This window comes from Cygnus atratus, chromosome Z (genome assembly GCF_013377495.2).
Source record: "Cygnus atratus isolate AKBS03 ecotype Queensland, Australia chromosome Z, CAtr_DNAZoo_HiC_assembly, whole genome shotgun sequence".
NCBI classification, from domain to species: domain Eukaryota; kingdom Metazoa; phylum Chordata; class Aves; order Anseriformes; family Anatidae; genus Cygnus; species Cygnus atratus.
Genome location: NC_066396.1, coordinates 29,737,380 through 29,757,732, shown reverse-complemented (window position 1 = coordinate 29,757,732; position 20,353 = coordinate 29,737,380). Strand labels below are relative to the sequence as shown.

At 35.0% G+C, this 20,353-nt stretch overlaps 1 protein-coding gene across 4 annotated transcripts in view; it reads right to left on the bottom strand.

Moving 5' to 3' along the window:
* JAK2 (Janus kinase 2) overlaps positions 1–20,353 on the bottom strand; it is a 109,793-nt gene that overhangs the window by 20,897 nt on the left and 68,543 nt on the right. For all 4 annotated transcript variants that reach the window (XM_035567652.2, XM_050716459.1, XM_050716460.1 and 1 more), the window contains 13 exons: positions 18,058–18,181; positions 17,150–17,267; positions 16,501–16,646; positions 14,892–15,213; positions 12,691–12,810; positions 9,934–10,091; positions 8,398–8,509; positions 6,759–6,945; positions 5,925–6,052; positions 5,323–5,457; positions 3,697–3,784; positions 1,571–1,698; positions 566–704 (listed from right to left, as the gene is read on the bottom strand). In XM_035567652.2, coding sequence (XP_035423545.1) covers positions 566–704; positions 1,571–1,698; positions 3,697–3,784; positions 5,323–5,457; positions 5,925–6,052; positions 6,759–6,945; positions 8,398–8,509; positions 9,934–10,091; positions 12,691–12,810; positions 14,892–15,213; positions 16,501–16,646; positions 17,150–17,267; positions 18,058–18,181 — 1,905 coding nt within the window. The remainder of the gene's footprint in view (positions 1–565; positions 705–1,570; positions 1,699–3,696; positions 3,785–5,322; positions 5,458–5,924; positions 6,053–6,758; positions 6,946–8,397; positions 8,510–9,933; positions 10,092–12,690; positions 12,811–14,891; positions 15,214–16,500; positions 16,647–17,149; positions 17,268–18,057; positions 18,182–20,353) is intronic.

Here is a 20,353-nt window from a genome sequence, read left to right as displayed (position 1 = left end):
TTGGTATGTATAGAATCAACAAGTCCAAAGTATGTTCATCTTTCCATTAAAAAGGCTATATAAAGAATAATGTTACTTCAATTTCATTAGAATAACGATCTTGCAAGCATAATGATTTGCACACACTATGTGTTTCTTTTAGACTGAATTAATTTTGCTGTTTATAAAGCAATGAAACAGCCTCAGTGGCAGAGGCTTACTTTTACCATCATCAGTGACTTCAGGTATTCACCAAGAAATGCAGTGGAGATAATTTAACTTAATTTTCAATTTAATGCTGATCAGTAATAGGATACTTACTCCAGCAGCAACCTGCACACTTACTTGTGGTACATTATAGTATACTAATAGCACTACCAGTAAAAAATGCTTCTTCAGACTGAGGACAGCAGGAAACACTTCCACAATGGGTAACTGTGTGACTGCTGACTAGAACTGCAGGGATCATTTTGAAGGGATAGAAGAATGAAGTAACTTATTACGACAGCAATGGTGACCAGAAAAAAAACAAAGCTTAATTTTCAAGTCTTAAGCAATAAACAAGGAAGTTGACACAAAGACTTACTATCTCTTGGCAAAACTGTAATACTGATGCCAGGATCACTTAGTTTTATAAAAGGAAGGTTTCCAGACTTCCTGTCTTCCTCTCTGATAAGCAAGATGTTTTTTGCACAGACATTTCCGTGAACAAGGCCTTTATCCTCCTGATGAACAGAAATGCATCTTTTATATACAGAAAAAAAAATCTACCTTTGAAGAGGTATTTAAAAAAAAAAATCAGTACTTCACAGCATGAGGGAAACAAAACAAATAATGATCATAGATAAGGCAGATCAAATTTCAGAACTTTCACCAGTTCCTCTCAAAGTTAACAGTTTCTAGCCAACTAACTTTCATTTTAATTATCTACATAAACTTTTGAGTTAATAGCTATCATTATATATGATACGTATAAAATTATAAGGATTGGAAAAGACCTCCAAGATCCTCTGGTCCAACCATCACCCTACTACCAGTGACAGCCACTAAACCATGTCCCTAAAAGAACAGTTAAATTCCGTTAAAAGGAAAATTAATCTAATCACATATCCTGTTTCAAATAACGGTCTTTATGCTCAATTAAATAGATAGAAGATTGGTACCTAATGCACAAAAAGAATGTACTGGCCCTTTTAACAGGGAAATGCTTTTTGCTTCCAGTGGTTAGCTACTAACACTACCAGAAAAGAGTTTATATGTTCAGCATCATGAGCTGAGGTAGAAAATGCAGGAAGAAGATTATTGCTGGAGAAATAACTTTTCCAGACTTTTTGCTGGAAAAGTGTTTTTATTTCACACTGAAAGAAAAAGTGTTTTAAAAAATGAAAAAAAAAACAACAACTACATTTTGTGTATGATACAAAGGTCTGTCCCTGGCTATTCACAAATGTCATCTTATTTTCATACACATCTTATTTTCAGAATCCCCATTTGGTTTCAAGAAGTAGGGTAATGGCTTAGCCCCTCTATATACGTTAACCTGGAACACTTGAATTCAACTGCTAACAAAACTGAAGAATAAATTACCCACCAGGAAATGCATGGCTAATGCCAATTGTTTGGCTACTTCCAGCTTCCACACGATATTGATAACATTTTTGTTCTTTTTCAAATACGTGTCCAAGGATCCAAATTTCACATACTCTTGTACAAGGATATCTGATTTAAAATGTTAAAAGAGTAACAATTAACAGAAAATAAATGAAATTTCAGGCAGACACATTACCCTAGTATTACCCACCTCTTTCTTTGATACATATTGGTGAACTCACTATAAATTGAAGCTTATATGACATCTTAATATTTCCGTAAACATTCTGTGCTATTTACATTTCTTCAGGGTGTGAAAGTTTGCTTAATTTCTTCTAAAATGCAAAATTACAAGACTTAAGTCCTTCTTTTGCAAAACAGGTTTCAGCGTTAACAAATCCGGTGAGCATCCATCCTCACTCCACAGGCACAATAAATAATGTACCTTCTGATAAGCACAGTACTGCACAGTATTATGAAATGTAATAAGTCAAATAACATCCATTTCAAGTCACTCATTTCTCAGTTGCTTACAGTCCGCAATCTTACTGGAAAATGAGGTGTTTTTTTCTGAAACAAGATGGTCTTGAAAACAGACCAATAAAAATTTGCACTAAAAAACATGTGCATATGTATGACATATGTCTCCATGCAGTCATGCAGCAAATAACCCACAAAACAAGATCCACTTCATACTGCTCCACAGTCTTCAACAGTTTCTATATAAAAAAAAAAACCTTCAAATTGCATGACTGAACTCTTGTCTTCAGCTGCAAGATTAGAATAGAATCAAATAGAACAGTTCATTTGGAAGGGACCTTCAAAGATCATCTAGTCCAACTGCCTGACCTCTTCAGGGCTGATCAAAAGGTAAAACATTAACAAGGGCATTATCCAAACGTCTCTTGAACACTGACAGGTACGGGGCACCTCTCTAGGAAGCATGTTCCAGGGTTTGGCGACCTCCCCTGAACCTCCCCTAGTGCTGCTTTGTGCCATCCCCACACGTCTTGTCATCATTGACCAGGGAGGCTGGCCTCTCTGCTTCCTCTCCTCAGGAAACTGTAGAGAGGATGCTCACATTGTCATGCTTTTTAGACTCTGAAGACACTAGAAACTACCAGTATTGTATTTAGTTAATGAAAATAAACTGATTTTCATAATGTTTATTTAATAGTTGGATTTTTTTTTAAAAGAACAACACAATTACATGAAGAAATTACTCTCAAATCTGTACATCAAATGTCTGACACGGGATAAAATATAACAGCTTCTCTTCCCATTTCTTAGTAACTGCCTCTTACTAAAACATAGCAAGCCTCTTGTCTTCAGAATTAAAACAGACTATGGAGGGCAACTGTGATCTAAAGGAAAAATAAGCAACCACATCCATTCTTAGGTAACTGGTTTGTTCTTTTTTGTTTCAAAATGATACACTCCTTATATCTGATTTTATGTACTGTCCTTGTGCATGATTCCATGAATAAAGTAGGAAAGCAACTTATGTGTTTTTTTTTTTAAAAAAAAAGAAAGTGGTATTATAAGTTCTCAGCCACACACTATGCTGCCTTTTCCAACCTCCTAAGAGAAGTGACTTCCACTAGAACACCCCCTGCCTGCTTTGCAAATGCCCTCTCTCTGAATGGAGCCTGCTGTCTACATAATAAACAGTTACTGTAAAAATGCTTCAATTTGTTATAGATTGCTAATCACAGAAAAAACATGTTTTTACTGCAAACTGGCATCTCTGCCAAAGACTGAATTAAGACAGAAACTGTTAAAGTGAGATCCAGCAACATGAATTCAAAGACAGAGTACAAAAATTGGACAGCTGTCCAAAATTAAGATTTCATTATGAGGATTGTTATTCCATCATCATATAGATTGATGTTCTATATCGGGTGTTTTTAGAAACATAGTAATAAATAGTTACAATGCAGTAGGTTAAACTAAACAGACATTATACTTCTGTAGAAAATAGAAAGATTTTTACTATTATTAATGTTTGTAGAGTTTTTGTGCAGAACAGGTTGTTTTAATTTTTTCCCTGCTTTTACAAGGTTCCAACAGCAAGCTCTAATGACAGCTGCATAAAATTACTGAAAAAGGCAAGTTATTTCTACTTACTCTCCTCTCCGCACACGCAGACTCCATAATTTAATACCAAATGTTTGTAAGAAAGCTGGCTCATCATACTTGCTGCCTCAAAGAAGGACTTAGAAAGAGAAAGTGAGAGAGAGAATAAATCAGTGAAAGCAAAACTGCAATACATTATTTCTAAAAACTTCGTTAAAACCATGTATATTTCAAAAACCATTTCAACTCCTACCTCATTGCAAAGACCCTGTGTTTTGTTTTTGTTTTTGTTTTCTTTTAAATAACAATCCACACTCCAGAGAGGTTAGCAATCTTTTTTTCTGCAGGCAGGTGTATCTCCACATTTTAAAGAGAATCATTTCTTCTATCTCAACTAAGTAAACAATGCACAAATTCATGATGCACTATTCAGTTTCCAATTTAATCTTTCATAATGCACTATTCAGTTTCCAATTTATTTCTTCAAAGAACATTATTAAGTTAAAAGACAAGAATTATTATATCATTCGTCCAATACCGTGAGACCTTACCTGACCTCGTCAGGAAAGTTTCAGACACTTTTACTTCTTTAGCCATTTTTTAGTCTTTTCAGTTGTATCTCCAGCTAAGCTTGCTTGCGTACCGATTGTTTCCCCAGTAAGATGTGGTCAAAATTAGCTTGTTTTCCTTCAGGTGACTATATTTCTATATTCTTAAGGTACCTTTAACAACTGGTTTTCACTTACCTTGAAAATGTTAACTTCTCTAAATTCAAATACAGGATATTGCTTATTATTTTCAAATGTTAAGTGTATGTCTATACATTGCTTATGAATATTAGCGATTGGAAATGTCTTTTCCTTTTTTGCTAACATTTTAATATAGAATTTGCGCTAAGCAGTTGAAAAGTTCACTGAATAAGAGATTGGCTCTCTTGGCTTGCTGCAAATACTGCCAGGCTAATCAGGAATTTGAAAAAATTATATTATCAAAATATATAATAAACAGATGTATAAAGTTACACTAATATAGTGAAAATTACATTTGTTAATTTCTTTAAAATTAAGTTTTCCCATACAGAATCTTGAAATATTATATTACCAGAGTATTGGTTTATGCAGAAGAGCGTTTCAGGTTTGCTCACAGCTTCACTCAAACATTGAGAAGCCTAACTGAATATGGATGATTCTACAAACGTGTGTGTCATACATTAATATTTCTGATGTTTTATGACTTGATGTGAAATGTCTATTTTATTGGAGAATTTGTAAGATTCCAAAAACCTGAAGATAGTAAATCAAGAGAAAGTATTTTTTGTAAATGTTGGTACCTTGTCTGTATATAATGGATTTATTGATACAGGTAATTCTGTGGTCAAACTGTTTATCCTGTGCTACCTGCATGGTACAAAAAAAAAACAAAAAAACAAACAAAAAAACAAGCAAACTATTCTCTGGCTGTCTGTGGCTAGCTATGAATTCTCTGAAAGTGAGGAGAGAGGAAATGAAGCACGCAGGTGTACTTCTCAAAGCAAGTCTCAATCCCAGCGTCTCAAGGCCAAGAATGAGCTTGGTTCAACAAACAACCCCCTACCACATAACATGTTCACGTTGTTTTTTGTAATAAAAGTAACACAGGATGGACAAATATTATACAGCAGCCAAAAATCACACCAACCTCAGAGTAGTTTCTATGCACTTTATCCAGCACCTTTAAAAGAACTTCAGTTTGATGGAGCTGGCCATAGTCTCCGACTTCTTTCCTTATACCTTTGAATATTTTAGTAAATGTGCCCTGTCCCAGACTCTCTTCCTGAAAGAAAAAAAAAAAAAAAGACAGGGAAAATGAGGAATCTCTACCTGTTCTGTGAAAGGTGTACAACTTCCACTCTAAGTAACGCACATATGCAAAACTGTACAGGTAGCACACCTCTAGAGTCAGATTAAGGTGACAGAGAAGCAACCTAATCTTTGCTCATTTTTTAAAAAGTATTGACTTGTCAAGGGTCTCAGGAAATAAACTGCTGCAAGAATTGCTATTATGAAGATATATTTAGACAATCCTTGAAGTAAAGAAAACAACAACCACTACCACAGTCAAAAGGACAAAATCATGTTAATAATAATAGAAAGTTTAAAAAATTCCTTTCCTCTTTAAGGAAAGATTACAGAAAAATCTCTTAGTTCAGATAATATTCTTTTAAATATATATTGAGTTCTAAAAATCTAGTGTATACTAAACCAACCATCTGAAGTTAAAGAAGCAACTAACGGACTTACAAAAATCAAGTCCTCATTCCGGATTTTGTGAAAGACCATCTGGTTGACATTATTGTGCCTCTGTAGCGTTGGTGATGAAGGTACATCAGAGACACTATTACTTCTGAAGACTAGGAGATTTGATTTATCTGGGAGAAAAAAGAGGACAAAAAAGTTATACAACACAAAACTATTATATATTAATATATTGTTTTAGAAAGATTATTAATGAGAAGGTGTTATCTAACAAAAATAAGATATCTCACTGATACCAATTTATTCAAAAAGCCATATAATATAAAGGAAAACATTTAACATAAACTAAAGAAAAATCCACTCCTCTGGCAGGGAGTATTCTATGTGTACTTTTCAGTGTTAAAGAGAAGATGAAATCACAGTGCAGCCTTGGCATTATTCAGCTAAGATGTCAACAATCAGTTAAAGAAATTCACTGGAAACATGCCATTATTGTTTCTATTGCTTATGGATCTATCCACAGTGAGAAATGATACTTTTAGTAGTTCTTTCCCTTTCAAGACTTGAAAACACTCGATTGCAGAAGAAATGCTTTTGCACACAATCCACTGCAAATAAGAAACCAGTTTTACTTCTAATAATGAAACTGTGATAGTCACTACAATTTCTTCTGAAAGACCATAATGAAGTAAAATTTGGCAGACAGTATGACTGGAAACTCTGACCAAGAAGACGAACAAATAGTAAGTGAAATAAAAAGAACCCACACAAGCCACTACATCTACGTAACTGAGAGTCATTTATCTGTTGTTTCATTTTAAAATCTTTAACCAAAAACTTGAAAACACTCCTGTTTAGAAATAAGCTACGTTCTCTTACCTTTTGGTTTTGGTGGACAGCACTTGATGAACTGGAAAATTATGCTGTCTGAGCGGACAGTTTCTGTCTGGTAACAGGTCAACAGATCCTTAAGATTACCAAAACTTCTCTTGGTTCCACTAAGATTATATTCCCCATTCTCGTTCTTCGTAATCAAGCAGTGTTTATAATCAGTGGCATTCTCACGCTGCAGAGATTTTTTTCCCATTAAAAAGAAAATTGATCAATAGTTAGTACTTTAAAAAATATTTAAATGCACAGCATTTTTCTAACTAAAGAAAGAATGCTTCAGCAAAATATTACCACGATTTGTTATTTTGTTCTCACAAGGTAATAGTGATTCTGAGAAAACTAGACTCTGCTCCCATCACTGGAGTTAGTATGCTGATGCTAAGAACAAACATTACTGAATCTCCAAAGATGGAGCTGAGAAAACAGATAAAGAATCCTAGGAAAGGTCCTTCAGGCCTAGTAATGAAAATTTCTTCATCTTTTCAAGGTTGCAAGGGGCAATCTAAAAAAAAATTAAAATAATTGAAAAAACGTTGGAAGCAATAGTTTTTTCTGTTGTCTATACTACATTTCTAAGCAATTAATTCCTAGTACAAATTCTCAGAATGCACTGAGATGAATCTTGAAAAGATCCCATTAGATATTTTTAAGCAAGAGGACCTCTTAATAGCACTTGCATGGTTCTTCCTGTTAATGCTGTGAAAAAATGTTCCAACAAATTCTGAATCTCAAATGCTTGCCCAGAAATAACAACAAGAAAAAAAAAAAACACATGACCAGGTCAATTAGTGGCTGGCTTGACTCTCAGACTTTGACTCAAGGCATGCTCAAAGTGATATCTCCGCCTAAAAAAATCCTATCAAACACACTTCACTGACAGGACATACAATTTTACTGAAACTGGTCTCAAAAGGGCTGTTTACTTCCCCATCCATGCATCAACATTATTTTGTCATTTTCAGAGATTTACATACTTCTGACAGTATTTAGTAAATTTTCTAGCTTGCTGCAAACAAGTAGGAAAATACATATATTTTTACCTTCCCTAGTTACAAACACAAGGCAGCTCTGTTAATTTAATTAAAAGAAGCCCATCCTTGGCACAAAATCAATACTGGAACAAGATCATGTAATTATGTAACAGCAAAATTAAAGTGCTGTATTTATCACTAACTGCAATCTCATAGAGCAGAAGTACATCTGGCTCTTAGTAGCATGAGAAATGCAGGCATTTCAAGCGTGGCTTCCACTCTAGCTTACACCAGATATCCCACAGGAGATCTGTCTTGATACAACAGTTGCCAGATAATCTGGCAGAAAACTACACACCACCACCTAAGCAATTACAACAGTACAACAGTCCTAAGAGCCATGTCTCAAACCCAGAACTCCCTCTCTTGCTCTTCAGGGTGTATATTATGTGCCATTAGTGAATTCTTTACCATGAATGCATTTTGGTATGTTTCTCACACAACCCTGAAAGTCGGCTTGATACAACTAGCAGTAGAATAAATACACACATCACATAAACATCTTGAACAGGACACACAATCATTTATTGCACGTCATGCTCCTTGTTGTAATGCAATAGACATTTTGCAAGTACTGTTTATGGCAGAATACAAACCTCTATAGCAAAGGTGAGGAAGTATTTTTTAAAATCTTTAGGACTGCAACGAAGAACGTAGAAGCCAGTCTGATTACCCGCTTTCTTCAGTTTACTGATAGCAAAGTCCATGCTATAGTAGAAAGAAAGTGTTTAATATTGCACAGTTTCAAAAAACAAGATTACATATTGACTGATGAACACTATTATAAGATATCTAATATAAGGCCAATTCAAATTCTTTGTTTTAGAATCTCCTTTAAGGTAATCTTTTTGTCCCTTTATCTTACAATAATCAGGGTGGGCTGCTTGCGTATAGAGGAATATACTAAAAATTCTTAATACTGAAAACACCACAGTGATCTACCTGATGAGAAAATTTGCAGACTTAAAAAGTATTCTGCTAGGTTTATGATATGACTTTCTGCCTCCGTCATGGAAGAAGCTGTGGTAAAACTGCCTAACAACCAACCTAAAATTAGAGAAGTATTTGTGTGCACGGAACATGACTAATTTAATTGGGAAAAGGCTAACAAGAAATAGGATATGAAAAAGAAAACTTCATTTATTACTACAAGAACTAATCTCGCCCTAACAAGTCTTTGCTAACTATTTTTATCCATCTCAGGGAATGAGGAACAGAATGGCTTGGAAAGGTCTATGCTCACTGCACATCCTTCTAAACAGCCCTAAATAAAGATCAATATACAGCATTAGTCTAGGTTTGCAAGGTGCAAGAAACAGGATTTGAACTGTAGAAATCTCCATTCTTCTCTTCCTTCATCTCCTCCGAAAGTTACAGCACTTATTCTCTCACTGTCACTGGAAGAATTCCAGAAGCATTCTGTACTAGCAGAGTAGGACAGTGATAGTTTTATGGAATGTATCTTGCATTTATCTTTTCAAACTTCCTGCAGCTAAAGCAAATACCCAATTTTTTCTATATAATAAAATGTTTTTAAGTTCTCATGCGTGCCTTGGCAAAAAAAAAAGAACAATATTATATGAACTGTTAAAAAAAATATATAAAGCTGTTAATTTCTTCCCTAAAAGTACAGCAAAAGTGAAGAAGGAGACAATGAAACAAACCCTCCTAGTTACATGGTTAGCATTTTACTGTAATCCTTGCTCAAACCCTGAAGAGAATGGTGTTGAATTTGTCTTTTTCCCCTTTACTCCTCAAATACTGTAATTGCTCAAATACTGTAAATGCAGTGAAAATATAACATCCTCTATGACATTATACATTGCTGCCCTGGTTATAACTGTAATTTAGTAAAAATCAGCACCATGATTTTGCTGTCTGTCTCATTTGAAGAAAAAAAATGAATTCTAAGGGGAGAAATTAAAACTACAGTCTTTCATTTCATTTTTAATAATATATCTAGAAGGTATTGCATTCTGAAAAGTGAAAAATAAAAGCAGGAATGTAATGCATTTTATGTTACTTGAATGGAATAAATACACATCTCGGGATGTCCATCATAGTTCACAGTCAGCTAAAGTTAACCTTTCAAAAATCATAGCAACTTGTTATGCTGCTGAAAAAATGCTTACAAAATTGGTCCATGGCAGTTGCTTTGGATATTTTCAAGCACTGATGGTGGTGCCACTTCTTTACAGAGATAATGGTGGGCATCTGCAGTTAATCTGTAATATCCATCAATTAACGATACAAAGGAGAGAGCTTCTCTTAAAGACTGAAATTCAGCCTCCTGTTAAATTGCCAGGGGAGAAAAAAAAGAGAGAGAAAAAAAGAGGGGGAGAGAAACAGAATGAGAGTTTAAATTCATAATAGGCAATGCAAAATTCCCGGATATGGCAATGGTATAACAGATACAGATGTGTGTACATTAAATATAACCAGAATGTTTTTAACTACTGTTTACATAGTTCTACCTCCCAGGTGCCCAAAACTTGTCAGCAATATTCAACGTTCAAAATTCAAACCCCAAACAAATCTGCCAAAAACACACACAAACAAATAAAAAACCTTAGTCTAAATACATTAAATAGCAAGGGTTGCTGACAAGAGAGAACATTTGAAATGGAAAAACTGAGGAGATACTGTTCAGCATGACAAACACCTACTGCGCTGGCAGCACAGAATATTTTTTTTCCTAAAGGGAAGCCTCTACTTATCAAAGATCTATGGGGCTGCACTCGAGTAGTAAAGAAAAATTTCTAGAAAAGTACCTTTCTGAAAATTTATCTAGTCATCACCAAAAACTAGTAACTTAAGCTGGACCACAGAGAGAAGCTGACCTTTGACCACTATGAAGAGAAGTGCAATAGAGGGAAGCAGAGAGGAGAATAACGTGCTCAAAGGAAAGCTGGGTATGGTAAAGGTCTATACAGAATACTTTCATGGGTAAGAGCAGTGCAAGATTAAATCTGTCACTACATATTTATTACTACCAAATACATAAAAAAAAAAACAACAAACTATTTTCCTTTAGTTATCCCTATTTCCTTAATCTTTTGACACTTGTATGAGAGCATTAAAGGCTCTCTCTACTTCAGCTGAGAAGTGTTATTTCATTATCTACAAAATTGAACTAGATTTCATTCGGCAGCATAGCCAAATAGAATCAGCGTTATTAGTACGTGCTGCACAAGCTTCCCCATGACTCTGGGGACAGACACACTTAGTGGCTGTACATGAGTCCTCGGCAACTTCTCTGCCAGCCAGCAACAAAAAAGATGGTGCTCTTGATCAAGTGCCAAGAACTTGTTTGGAATCTTCAGATTCTATCTTAAAGTCGACCTGTAAACAACGGCCTTTCCAGCTGTTTCAACCGGATTGGAAAACCCCACAAACAACACGTCTACAACTCCAGCGATTTTAATTGAGCCATCTATCCTAAAACTGTGTGAAATACATTTTTATAATGAATTTTAGTGATATAACAGGTAAAAATAAATCACAAAACGTAGTTTACACATCAGCTAATTCTGATGTGCAAAATGTCCACAGGAAAGTCATAAGCAACACAGAAGTTACTGCACTTCATTTTCCTACTCTGTCTTACTCTTCAGGAGCTGTTTTCGACAAGCTTTTAGAAAGTTACTTTTATCCTCAGAAACATATGCAGTCAAGAACCTTGCTCTATTGCTATTGAGAATTTAAGAGAACTTTCATGGCTCAGGGTTAAGGAATTCTCCTTCACCTATCCAAAATATTTTTATACTCCTGGCATCATAGATATGTATCACTGATATCCTCTCTTTATCAATTAAAAACATCGAAAAGAATTTAAATTCTTAGTAGGTCATTAATTCTAAGCCATTAACACATTAAATGAATGTGAATCACAATTTGACCATAAATAAAATAAACCATATGCCTTCTTGTCCAAAGAATCGTTAGAAATACATTTTTAAAAATGATTAATTCTCTTATTTTATTATTATTATTACTTTTACAAAGAAGTGCATAAGCTGTACGCGGCTTTTTTACACACATAGCAGGAAGCCCTCTGGACACACAAAGTTAGAGATCGTAAGTCCTGAAGACCCATAAACCAGTCATGGAAGAAACAATTATGTAGCACTTGCACCTGCTAGAAAGTCTGATTCAAGAGCATTGCTGGAATTCAAACTGAAACAACTGACTTTTTTACACTCATGTATTCTGTTTTACACTCATGTACTCATTCTTTCCCAAGACCTTCTTCATATAATTTTAAACAGTGAAAGCAACAATGTTAATTTTGTGCCTATACTTATTTTCTATGTATAATCATTCCCTCAGAGCATCTTGAAGTCTTCTTCAATGTGTTGGTCACTGGCAGCTAGCTTACCATGACATCATACAAACAGTATGCTAGATAGCTAAAAACACATACTTGGGTTTAAGACTCTAAACGAAAGAGCCTGTGTATCAGAAACCATCCTTAGCTGTAAGCATCTACTTCAGTCCATGCACAAGACCTTCAGTGTTCTAAGTTCTGAACTTCATTGTAGTGAAGGCGACAGAGCACTGAAACAGGTTCTCAGAGAGGTTGTGGAGTCTCCTTCTTTGGAGATATTCAAGACCCCCCTGGATGTTTTCTTGCTCAACCTACTGTAGGGAATCTGCTTTTAGCAGGAGGGATGAACTTGATGGTTTCCAGAGGTCCCTTCCAGCCCCTACGATTCTGTGCTTCTGAGTGATTTTGTAGTAGGCTGCTTATACTGCCAAAATGCATTTAGTTTTATCTCATGATTAATGAACATGGTGACTGGCTATATAATACCATAAATACTATAGTAATCAGTCTGCTCAGAGCAACATCTATTTGAGAAAAATAGGCAAGCAAAGTATGTACATACCAGATTTTTGCTGTCTTGTTTGTGAATGGTCACAATTCTTCTCTCACTGGAGCCTTCTTGACTTGCTTGTTTAATGCTGACATCAATGATATCAGGAAAATCACAGTATGTTTGTAAATCCTACAATAAATGGTGGTTATATAAGGTTAACAACAACATCAACTTCAGCTGAAAAAAAACCCACACCTATCTGCAGCGTTAGAATTCCTACAGCTCTAAACTTGTAAGCTAGCAATGAAGAGGATTAAATAAACATGCTATTAAAACTTAAGAAAGGAGTTGTGTGTTTACAGGACCTTCATTAGAAGCACCAATAAAAAATGCACAATGATCTAGTAACTTTGAAGGGAAATACGCATATTTGCTCCATTAAGTGGAATTTTGTGACAATTCACAATTTTTCTCTCACTTTTTTTTTTTAAGCATTCTGACTGGATAGCTTGTTAACATTCCAAAACATCATGGCTTCATTCGCAGGGACACAAGCTGCAAAATCTGCTATCTGAGATGGATGTAGAATGGATGGAGAAAGGGTCTAAGAGAAGATTTTCCTCTCCGCCGCAGTCATCTCTGAGTAGGTAAAAAGGTTCAGGAAGAACCTGTCCTAACCACATGAGAAATCCATGACATTTTCCTTTAATGTCAAGTTCAGGTAGTTTTTGGTACTATGATATTCCATATCCCTTGGACTGGTCCTTTTGTAAGTCACGTAAGTCATATCTTATTTTGTTTTCTGTGGAACTTCAGATGCTAAGTAACTGCCTTAAATAAAGATATATGTATCTATCTAAAATTATTCTTCCAAAGCAAGTATTTTATTCAAACTGGAATATCCCATTTATATGGCTGCAAGCATATCCTAATACATAAACAGGTATAATATCTCTACTGAGTCTTACAGCCATGATTATCTGCAGGCATAAATCAGCTCAAATGAATTGAAGTTCCTGAAGCTGTATTAATTTATCTGTTGGAAATGTGAACTGGCAAAACAAATTTCCTCATAACCTACCCTATGTATATCATTCAAACCTTCAAAAAAATTAAATTCTTGTTTCAATTCAACATCTAAATAAACTTTCATCAGTACCATTTGCTGAAAGAAGAGTTATGATCACATTTACAGGCAGACAATCCTTTACTAAATTTTCACAACCAATTTTATAAATGGCTTCTGTACCAATGAAAATATAGTCAGCCTACATCTTGTCAATAAGTGAGGATGCTAATACTATCAATTATGAAAAATAATTCTGAAATCTCTATATGAATAACGATCAATTTAAACCCTATTCTGATTAAAGGTTTGGTTGCCATGCACAAACAGCATAGTATGCATAAATTCTGTACACCTACAACCAGAAATTGCAGGAATATGGCATTTATACTAGCTCTTGCCCTCTGAAGCTACATTGCTGGTGCTTACAGGCAAATTAGGAAAGATAGAGGGCTGACACATAACGACTTTGAAGGAGGTAACTGGACCTAACATCAATCTGTAGATTTTTAAGAAAAAGAAACTTAGCAAATCTGGGTATGTAATCAGTTTTTTTATGTTTTAGGAAAAGGTGGCATTTTTGCAGATTATTACGCGCCATAAAAATGTCATTTATTTTGTAGTTTGGTCTTGAGTGCTACACATTATGCACCAAAACAACCTATGTAACAGATGCAATTATTTTGGAAAACTGACATCTGCTTCACTTTGCCTTTAATTTTATCTTTAGAAAACTCCCCCACTCTCAAGGTATACAGCTGTGAGTTAGTATCAGATTCTGGTAAATTTGACAAAAGAATAGTCATGCAGAGAAACCACACACAAAAGAAACAATACAGATAAATAAAAATGCAATGGCATAAGGTTACCACAAGTTATTCATTCATTTAGTATATAATTCCTGAACAAAGAGTAAATAGACTCTGCAGTCACAGAAATGTCACTTTAAATTCGCTAGCTTAGATACTGGTAGGAGTCTAACTGCAGCAATAAAGAGGTACAGGGAAATTTATTCTGTTTTTTTTTTTTTTTTTTTTTTTTTTTTTTTTTTTTTTTTTGTAGCCCTTAAAACCCAGATTTCAAAGAGAATTTGAGGACACCACGCATTTCCATCTAACTAATTCTAACATAAACTTATCAGTCTGTCATGTTATAAACTGCACAATTATTAAAATAATAAAGTGGATATACCCAAAGCAATTACCTGCTCTGCCAGGGTCTCACAGTCTTTCAGTTTTCCTCTTGAGCACTGAATTCCACCATTTCCAGTTATTACAATAGTTGCAAAACTTTCCTCTCCAGAAGGATCTCCACCAGGTTCTTTTACTTCAAAAACCTCTGAATAGAAGGCGGACTGAAGGGTTTCCAGATTTATGAGATACTTAAGTTTCAAGTTTCTGGCAGTAGCTTTGCATTGGCCAAACTGTTGTATAAATTTGCGGAACCTGTACCTTATCCTCTTTCGGGTCAAAATGTGGTAGTCTTGGATTTTTGCTCGCACACATTTAGGCAAAAACATTTTGTAGCTGCGAATACATAACCAGCAAAAAACCCTACTGATTTTACCCATTAAATCCAGCAAAGATATTTATTTCTGTGTTAAACAAGACAACATGAAAATATCTTCACTAAATATTAAGACTTGCTTTTTAAACTCTAGGACAAAAAGATCCTTTCTTCAGTCTGTAGTACGTTCTTTCAAATACAGCCCCATCTCTTCTTCCATTTTCCTTTTCTCCCCCTTCAGCTTAGTTTCAACATATATTAAATAATGCATTATTTTCCATTAATCCAGACATGCCTGCTTTAGTCATTACTGAAGTTTGAGGCAAGGTAGCAGGAGAAAAGTCCAACTTACAGAGTTTCCTTGTTTAGCGTAGAAATTGTAAATGGGGTATTTCATAGACAGAGGCCAGATTTCCTGGCTGAAAACACATGTGGTAGAATACAACACTATGGCTGGTTCCTACTTAAGCTTCCTATTTCACAGTCCATATTCTATTACAGGGCAAAGGAGTAGTTTGACCAAGTCTATCTCATTCTATTTAACTCTTTCTGTTAGTTTTCATGAAAAGACAAACACTGAACAATTAGTACCAAATAGGGACAGAATTAACTCAGCTGGAGTGGAAACTAGTTATGTTGATAAATTGAAGTGAACTGCTAAACTGAAGCAAGTTTAGCAGAGAGCTGCTACAGATAGTTAGGAGCTTGATAAAAACAAAAAGATCTAAGAGAGCTTGATTTGTTCAGTGTGGAGAAAAGGCTCGAACAGGGTGCTCTAGTAATTGTCCCCAACTAACGAGTTATGGAAAAGACTGAATTAGACCCTTCTCAGACATGCACAGTAAAAGGACAAGAGGCAATGTACAAACAATATCACAGAGGGGAGACTGATGAGATAACATTAAAATCCTCTTCAGTGAGGGTGATGTACAGGTCAAAGCTACCCAGAGATATGGTACAATCTCCATCCCTGGACATTTTTAGAACTTTGAAGGATGAGGCCCAGAATAACATCATCTAACTTTGAAGTTGACCCTGATCTGAGGCACACAAAATCCATGTATGGAAAAACATAAAGAATGGCTACTGTGATACAAGCTTTCTATTGATTTCAGTAGAAATCAATAATGATTCCACAATTATCATTGCAAAGTAAATTTATGGTATCATTATGCTAGACTAAATCAATTCTCAATAGTTGAATATCCCCACACAGACGCTAGTATGTAAAATTATTGTCTTTAGATACCAGGTGTGATACAGTTATATATAAGTATATGTGTAAGTATCTATAAGTATAGAGTTACCTGACCGAGTTGTAAATAGCCAGTGGGGTTTGGTCCCTTTCTTTGGCCACTCTCATCATATCCAGAACAGCCATTCCAAGGCATTCTTCCTGTGTTTCATGAGTAACAGGCATCTGTATCCATCCATTCAAAAAATCATCTCGCCACTGAAAAATAAAGATGCAAGAAAGCAGTTTAAAATTGTAGCCATGCTGTTTAACAATAAAGATATATATATTTTTTTAAGACAGTACTCTTCTGAATGAACCTTTTTTTCCCAGAAGATTGCATACATTCACATTGGATATCAGGTACCATCACACTTAAAAACTGTTCTCAAAATATTTCATTTTCAAATCTTGACAATGTCTATATGTGGAAGATGTTGTTCCACACTATATCAGTCCAAAATGAAAAGTCGCACTGAAAGAGTTCCACCTAGTAGTGTCAGTAGAATGGAGCTGCACAATCTCACTGCTCTCCCTACAAGTGCCATTTGAGCTTCACCTCTCCAAAACCAATATGACACACACTTTCATTTCCATCTTTAAAAGTAAGCTTCAAGCTGTCAAAAGAGCTTGCATAGCTACTATCAGAAGATGTGAAAGGGAGAAAATACTATCAACTTTTACTAATCTGCATTAAAAAAAAAAAAACAAGCAAATCATACCTGTGCAAATAGGTAAGACATGACAAGATCATCAAGAACAGGGCTTTCTGCACCCCGAATAATGCCATACCGATATGCTCTGCTTGTGCCATTGCAATACCAGTGGGGAAAATAAAACCTGTTAGGAAACATTTAAGCAAATGTCAATAAAAAGATACTTTTTACCAACACAAAGACATTATTCCATTCATAGATGTGTAATAGTTAGTGCTGGTTGTTTTGGAGGACCAATATGAAGCCCATCAAGTGAACAGAAGGCTTTGGATCCAGTTCTTGATGTGTAGTACAACATTTAAGCAGGGTGAGAAGCTGAACTGGTAAGAATGAAGAGATCTTCAAATTTATCTTCACTAGTAAGAATACACAGAATCTTGTGTTACTCTTCCAGTTTCCTTTGAGACAGTTCCTAAAGAAACACTCAGGCTACATTATGCAATAAATCGAATAAAAGAAATAAAAGTCTTTTCCTTAAGGAAAACTGTGACTGTAGCTTTAAAATTCCACATTCAAAAATCAGATCAAACAGAAGTGGTTCTGTTGCATACATCCTCCTGTCTACACAATTATTCTGAATTTCAGAACTCCTACTTACTCTAAATGGGCAAGCATAGAAGAGATGAGCTGTTTTATTATTAAGAAAAATATTATTTTAACTTTTGATAAATTTTATACATAATCGTTTCTTTCTTCAACCTGAAATGGCATATGTATGATATGTAGACAACTGACAAAATAAGTCATTTAGGCCTACTCAATCAATTTTTATTCTTTTATCTATCCAAAACCTCACCACAATCTGTCTGTAACTTCTGAAAGAAATTATGGTTCAAGTAAATACCTTATTAATTGTGTTTTCTCACATCATTTTGTATTAGCATGAAAAGTGCATGATGTTTGCTTTAAATTACCTTATCCGGTACAGCAGGATGAGTCTGGTTGCTTCATCTACATGGAAGATGTGATTTGGGGGATACCAAATTCTCTCTGTTTCACTCATGAGTGCAAACATGTTATGATACACCGGCATGATACCTAAACACAGAACAGGGAAGCATACATTTATAAGAAATCGTTTTCATAGAGAATCAACTTTATTCTGAAAAAATAACTTGCAGGTTAAAAGTAACAGGTAGGCACATGTTCTCCAACTGTTCACTGTACTACTCTACCACTGTCAGCAGTTTTGCAATGATGACCCCAAAACCTGCAGCATTTTTGCTGGTTTATTTTCTCATTCTTCCTTCACGTTCTCTGACTGATGACTGAATTCACTTGTTATCCCATATTTGGTTTAATTACAGGCTTTATCTGTATGGCATTAATACAATGTGTTCTTAGCCTCTCATTTCAATTAAGAAGTAACAGCCAACAACAGTACATTAACTTTTTCCTTACCTTGTCTAAAAACAGATGTAGGTATTGATTTCATTATTTTAGACTGATGAAAAATCAGAAGCCATCATGACTAGAACAACAACCTGACTTCTACGTTTTAGAAACTCAGTTAAGAACAAAACCAAACATACACAAAACTGGAAAATATCCTCCTCCCTCTGCCAAAACAAAACAAAAACACCACCACCTATTTTAATGAGAGCTGAGAAAGAATCTTACTTAATCACAAACTATGTAAACTATGTAATTCAGTTGAGCAACAACTCTTCAGTAGCATAAGAATTATTATTTGGCTCAGGGGCTGCTAGCTGCAGGTACGGTCTAACATAAAAGACAGATGCTACAGCATTGTAATATGCCATAGCATTGTGCATCCAAGGAATGCCAATGGCATGATTTGGAGAACAGGTTAATTGTCTGAGACTTCACAGCATTAAGTGAAGAACTTCAACAACTGACAAAAAAAATTGAAGACAAGGTGATACAGGTCTACAGGTCACATAGTAGGACGAAAAGAGAGAAAGTCACAGTAGATCATAAAGAAAGAAAACTGTCTTTTTGTTAAAACTATATACTTTGGGGGAAGAACACAAATATTTAAAGCAAGGAATAGATAATGACTACAAGAATAAATTAAAATGATGTTAAGAGACAAAAGAATTCTGGGGAAACACTAAGTACTCACAACGCTCTCCTGAAGGCTTAGAATAAAATCACAGAAATTAACATAGAAAAACAGGAGAAAAAAATCCGTTAAGTATTTCCATTCATAAAAACGTCTAAGTGTATATAACTGTTAGAGGAGGCAGACCTGTATTTCTTTCCTCACATCTAAAGCACCTGTAAGACAACTAACCACTTAGGAACCAACTAATCGACTCCACATATAAAACAACATAAGCTTGTACAACAAAAAGTAATTCACTCCTAAAGAACAGCAAGCTTAAACTTGTTACGAAACGGGGGTATGTCTCTGCAGGGAGCCAGCAACAGGGATTAGAACAAGACCCCTATTGTGCAGCTGTCAGATTAAGCTGTTGAAGTCTACAGGCTAATCATCCGACACTTGTTTAAACTACAACTCACCAAAACATGCCAGAACTGCAGGTCCTGACACATGACTTTCAGAGAAAAGGAGTCATAGACTTACAGGAAAGTAAAGAAATAGAAAGAATTATGTAATCAAAGAGAAACCGAAACTAAACAAAAACCCCACAGGAATAACCTCGAACAGATTAGTAATTGAAAGGTTGGCTGTAAATCAGGATGCTGCAAATTTAGTGCAGTAAGAAATATTAGATCCATCTGAGATTTGAGAAATACCAAACTAACTACATTTTATGGAGTTAAGAATACATCTATCCTATGCAACAAAATGTGGTCCTCGCTCTGCGTGTGAAATGGGATCAACCAGATTACATGACAGATCAGTTGTCACTAAAGAAACAGTAACTGCCTTAGCAGTTCTGAGGCTGTCTGGTGCCTGCACCCCAAATAATCTCAGAACAATTACGGTACAATGCATGTGAATCACCAACCTATTTCAGGATTCTAGCCAGATACTAAATACCACTCAGGAAAGTGATGAATATTTACTTAGTCTCACTAATATATTAAAATATTAGTGACATAATATATTATCAAACTATTAAAATCCCATATAAACACACTGAACAAGAAAAAAAAAACAAGTAATTTTTAAATTCAAACGTTCAGGTGCTGTATTTCATCAAATAAATTACGGACAAAAAATAAATAATAATTAAAAAACCAACAAAACACCAATGAGTGCATTTCAATCATGCATTT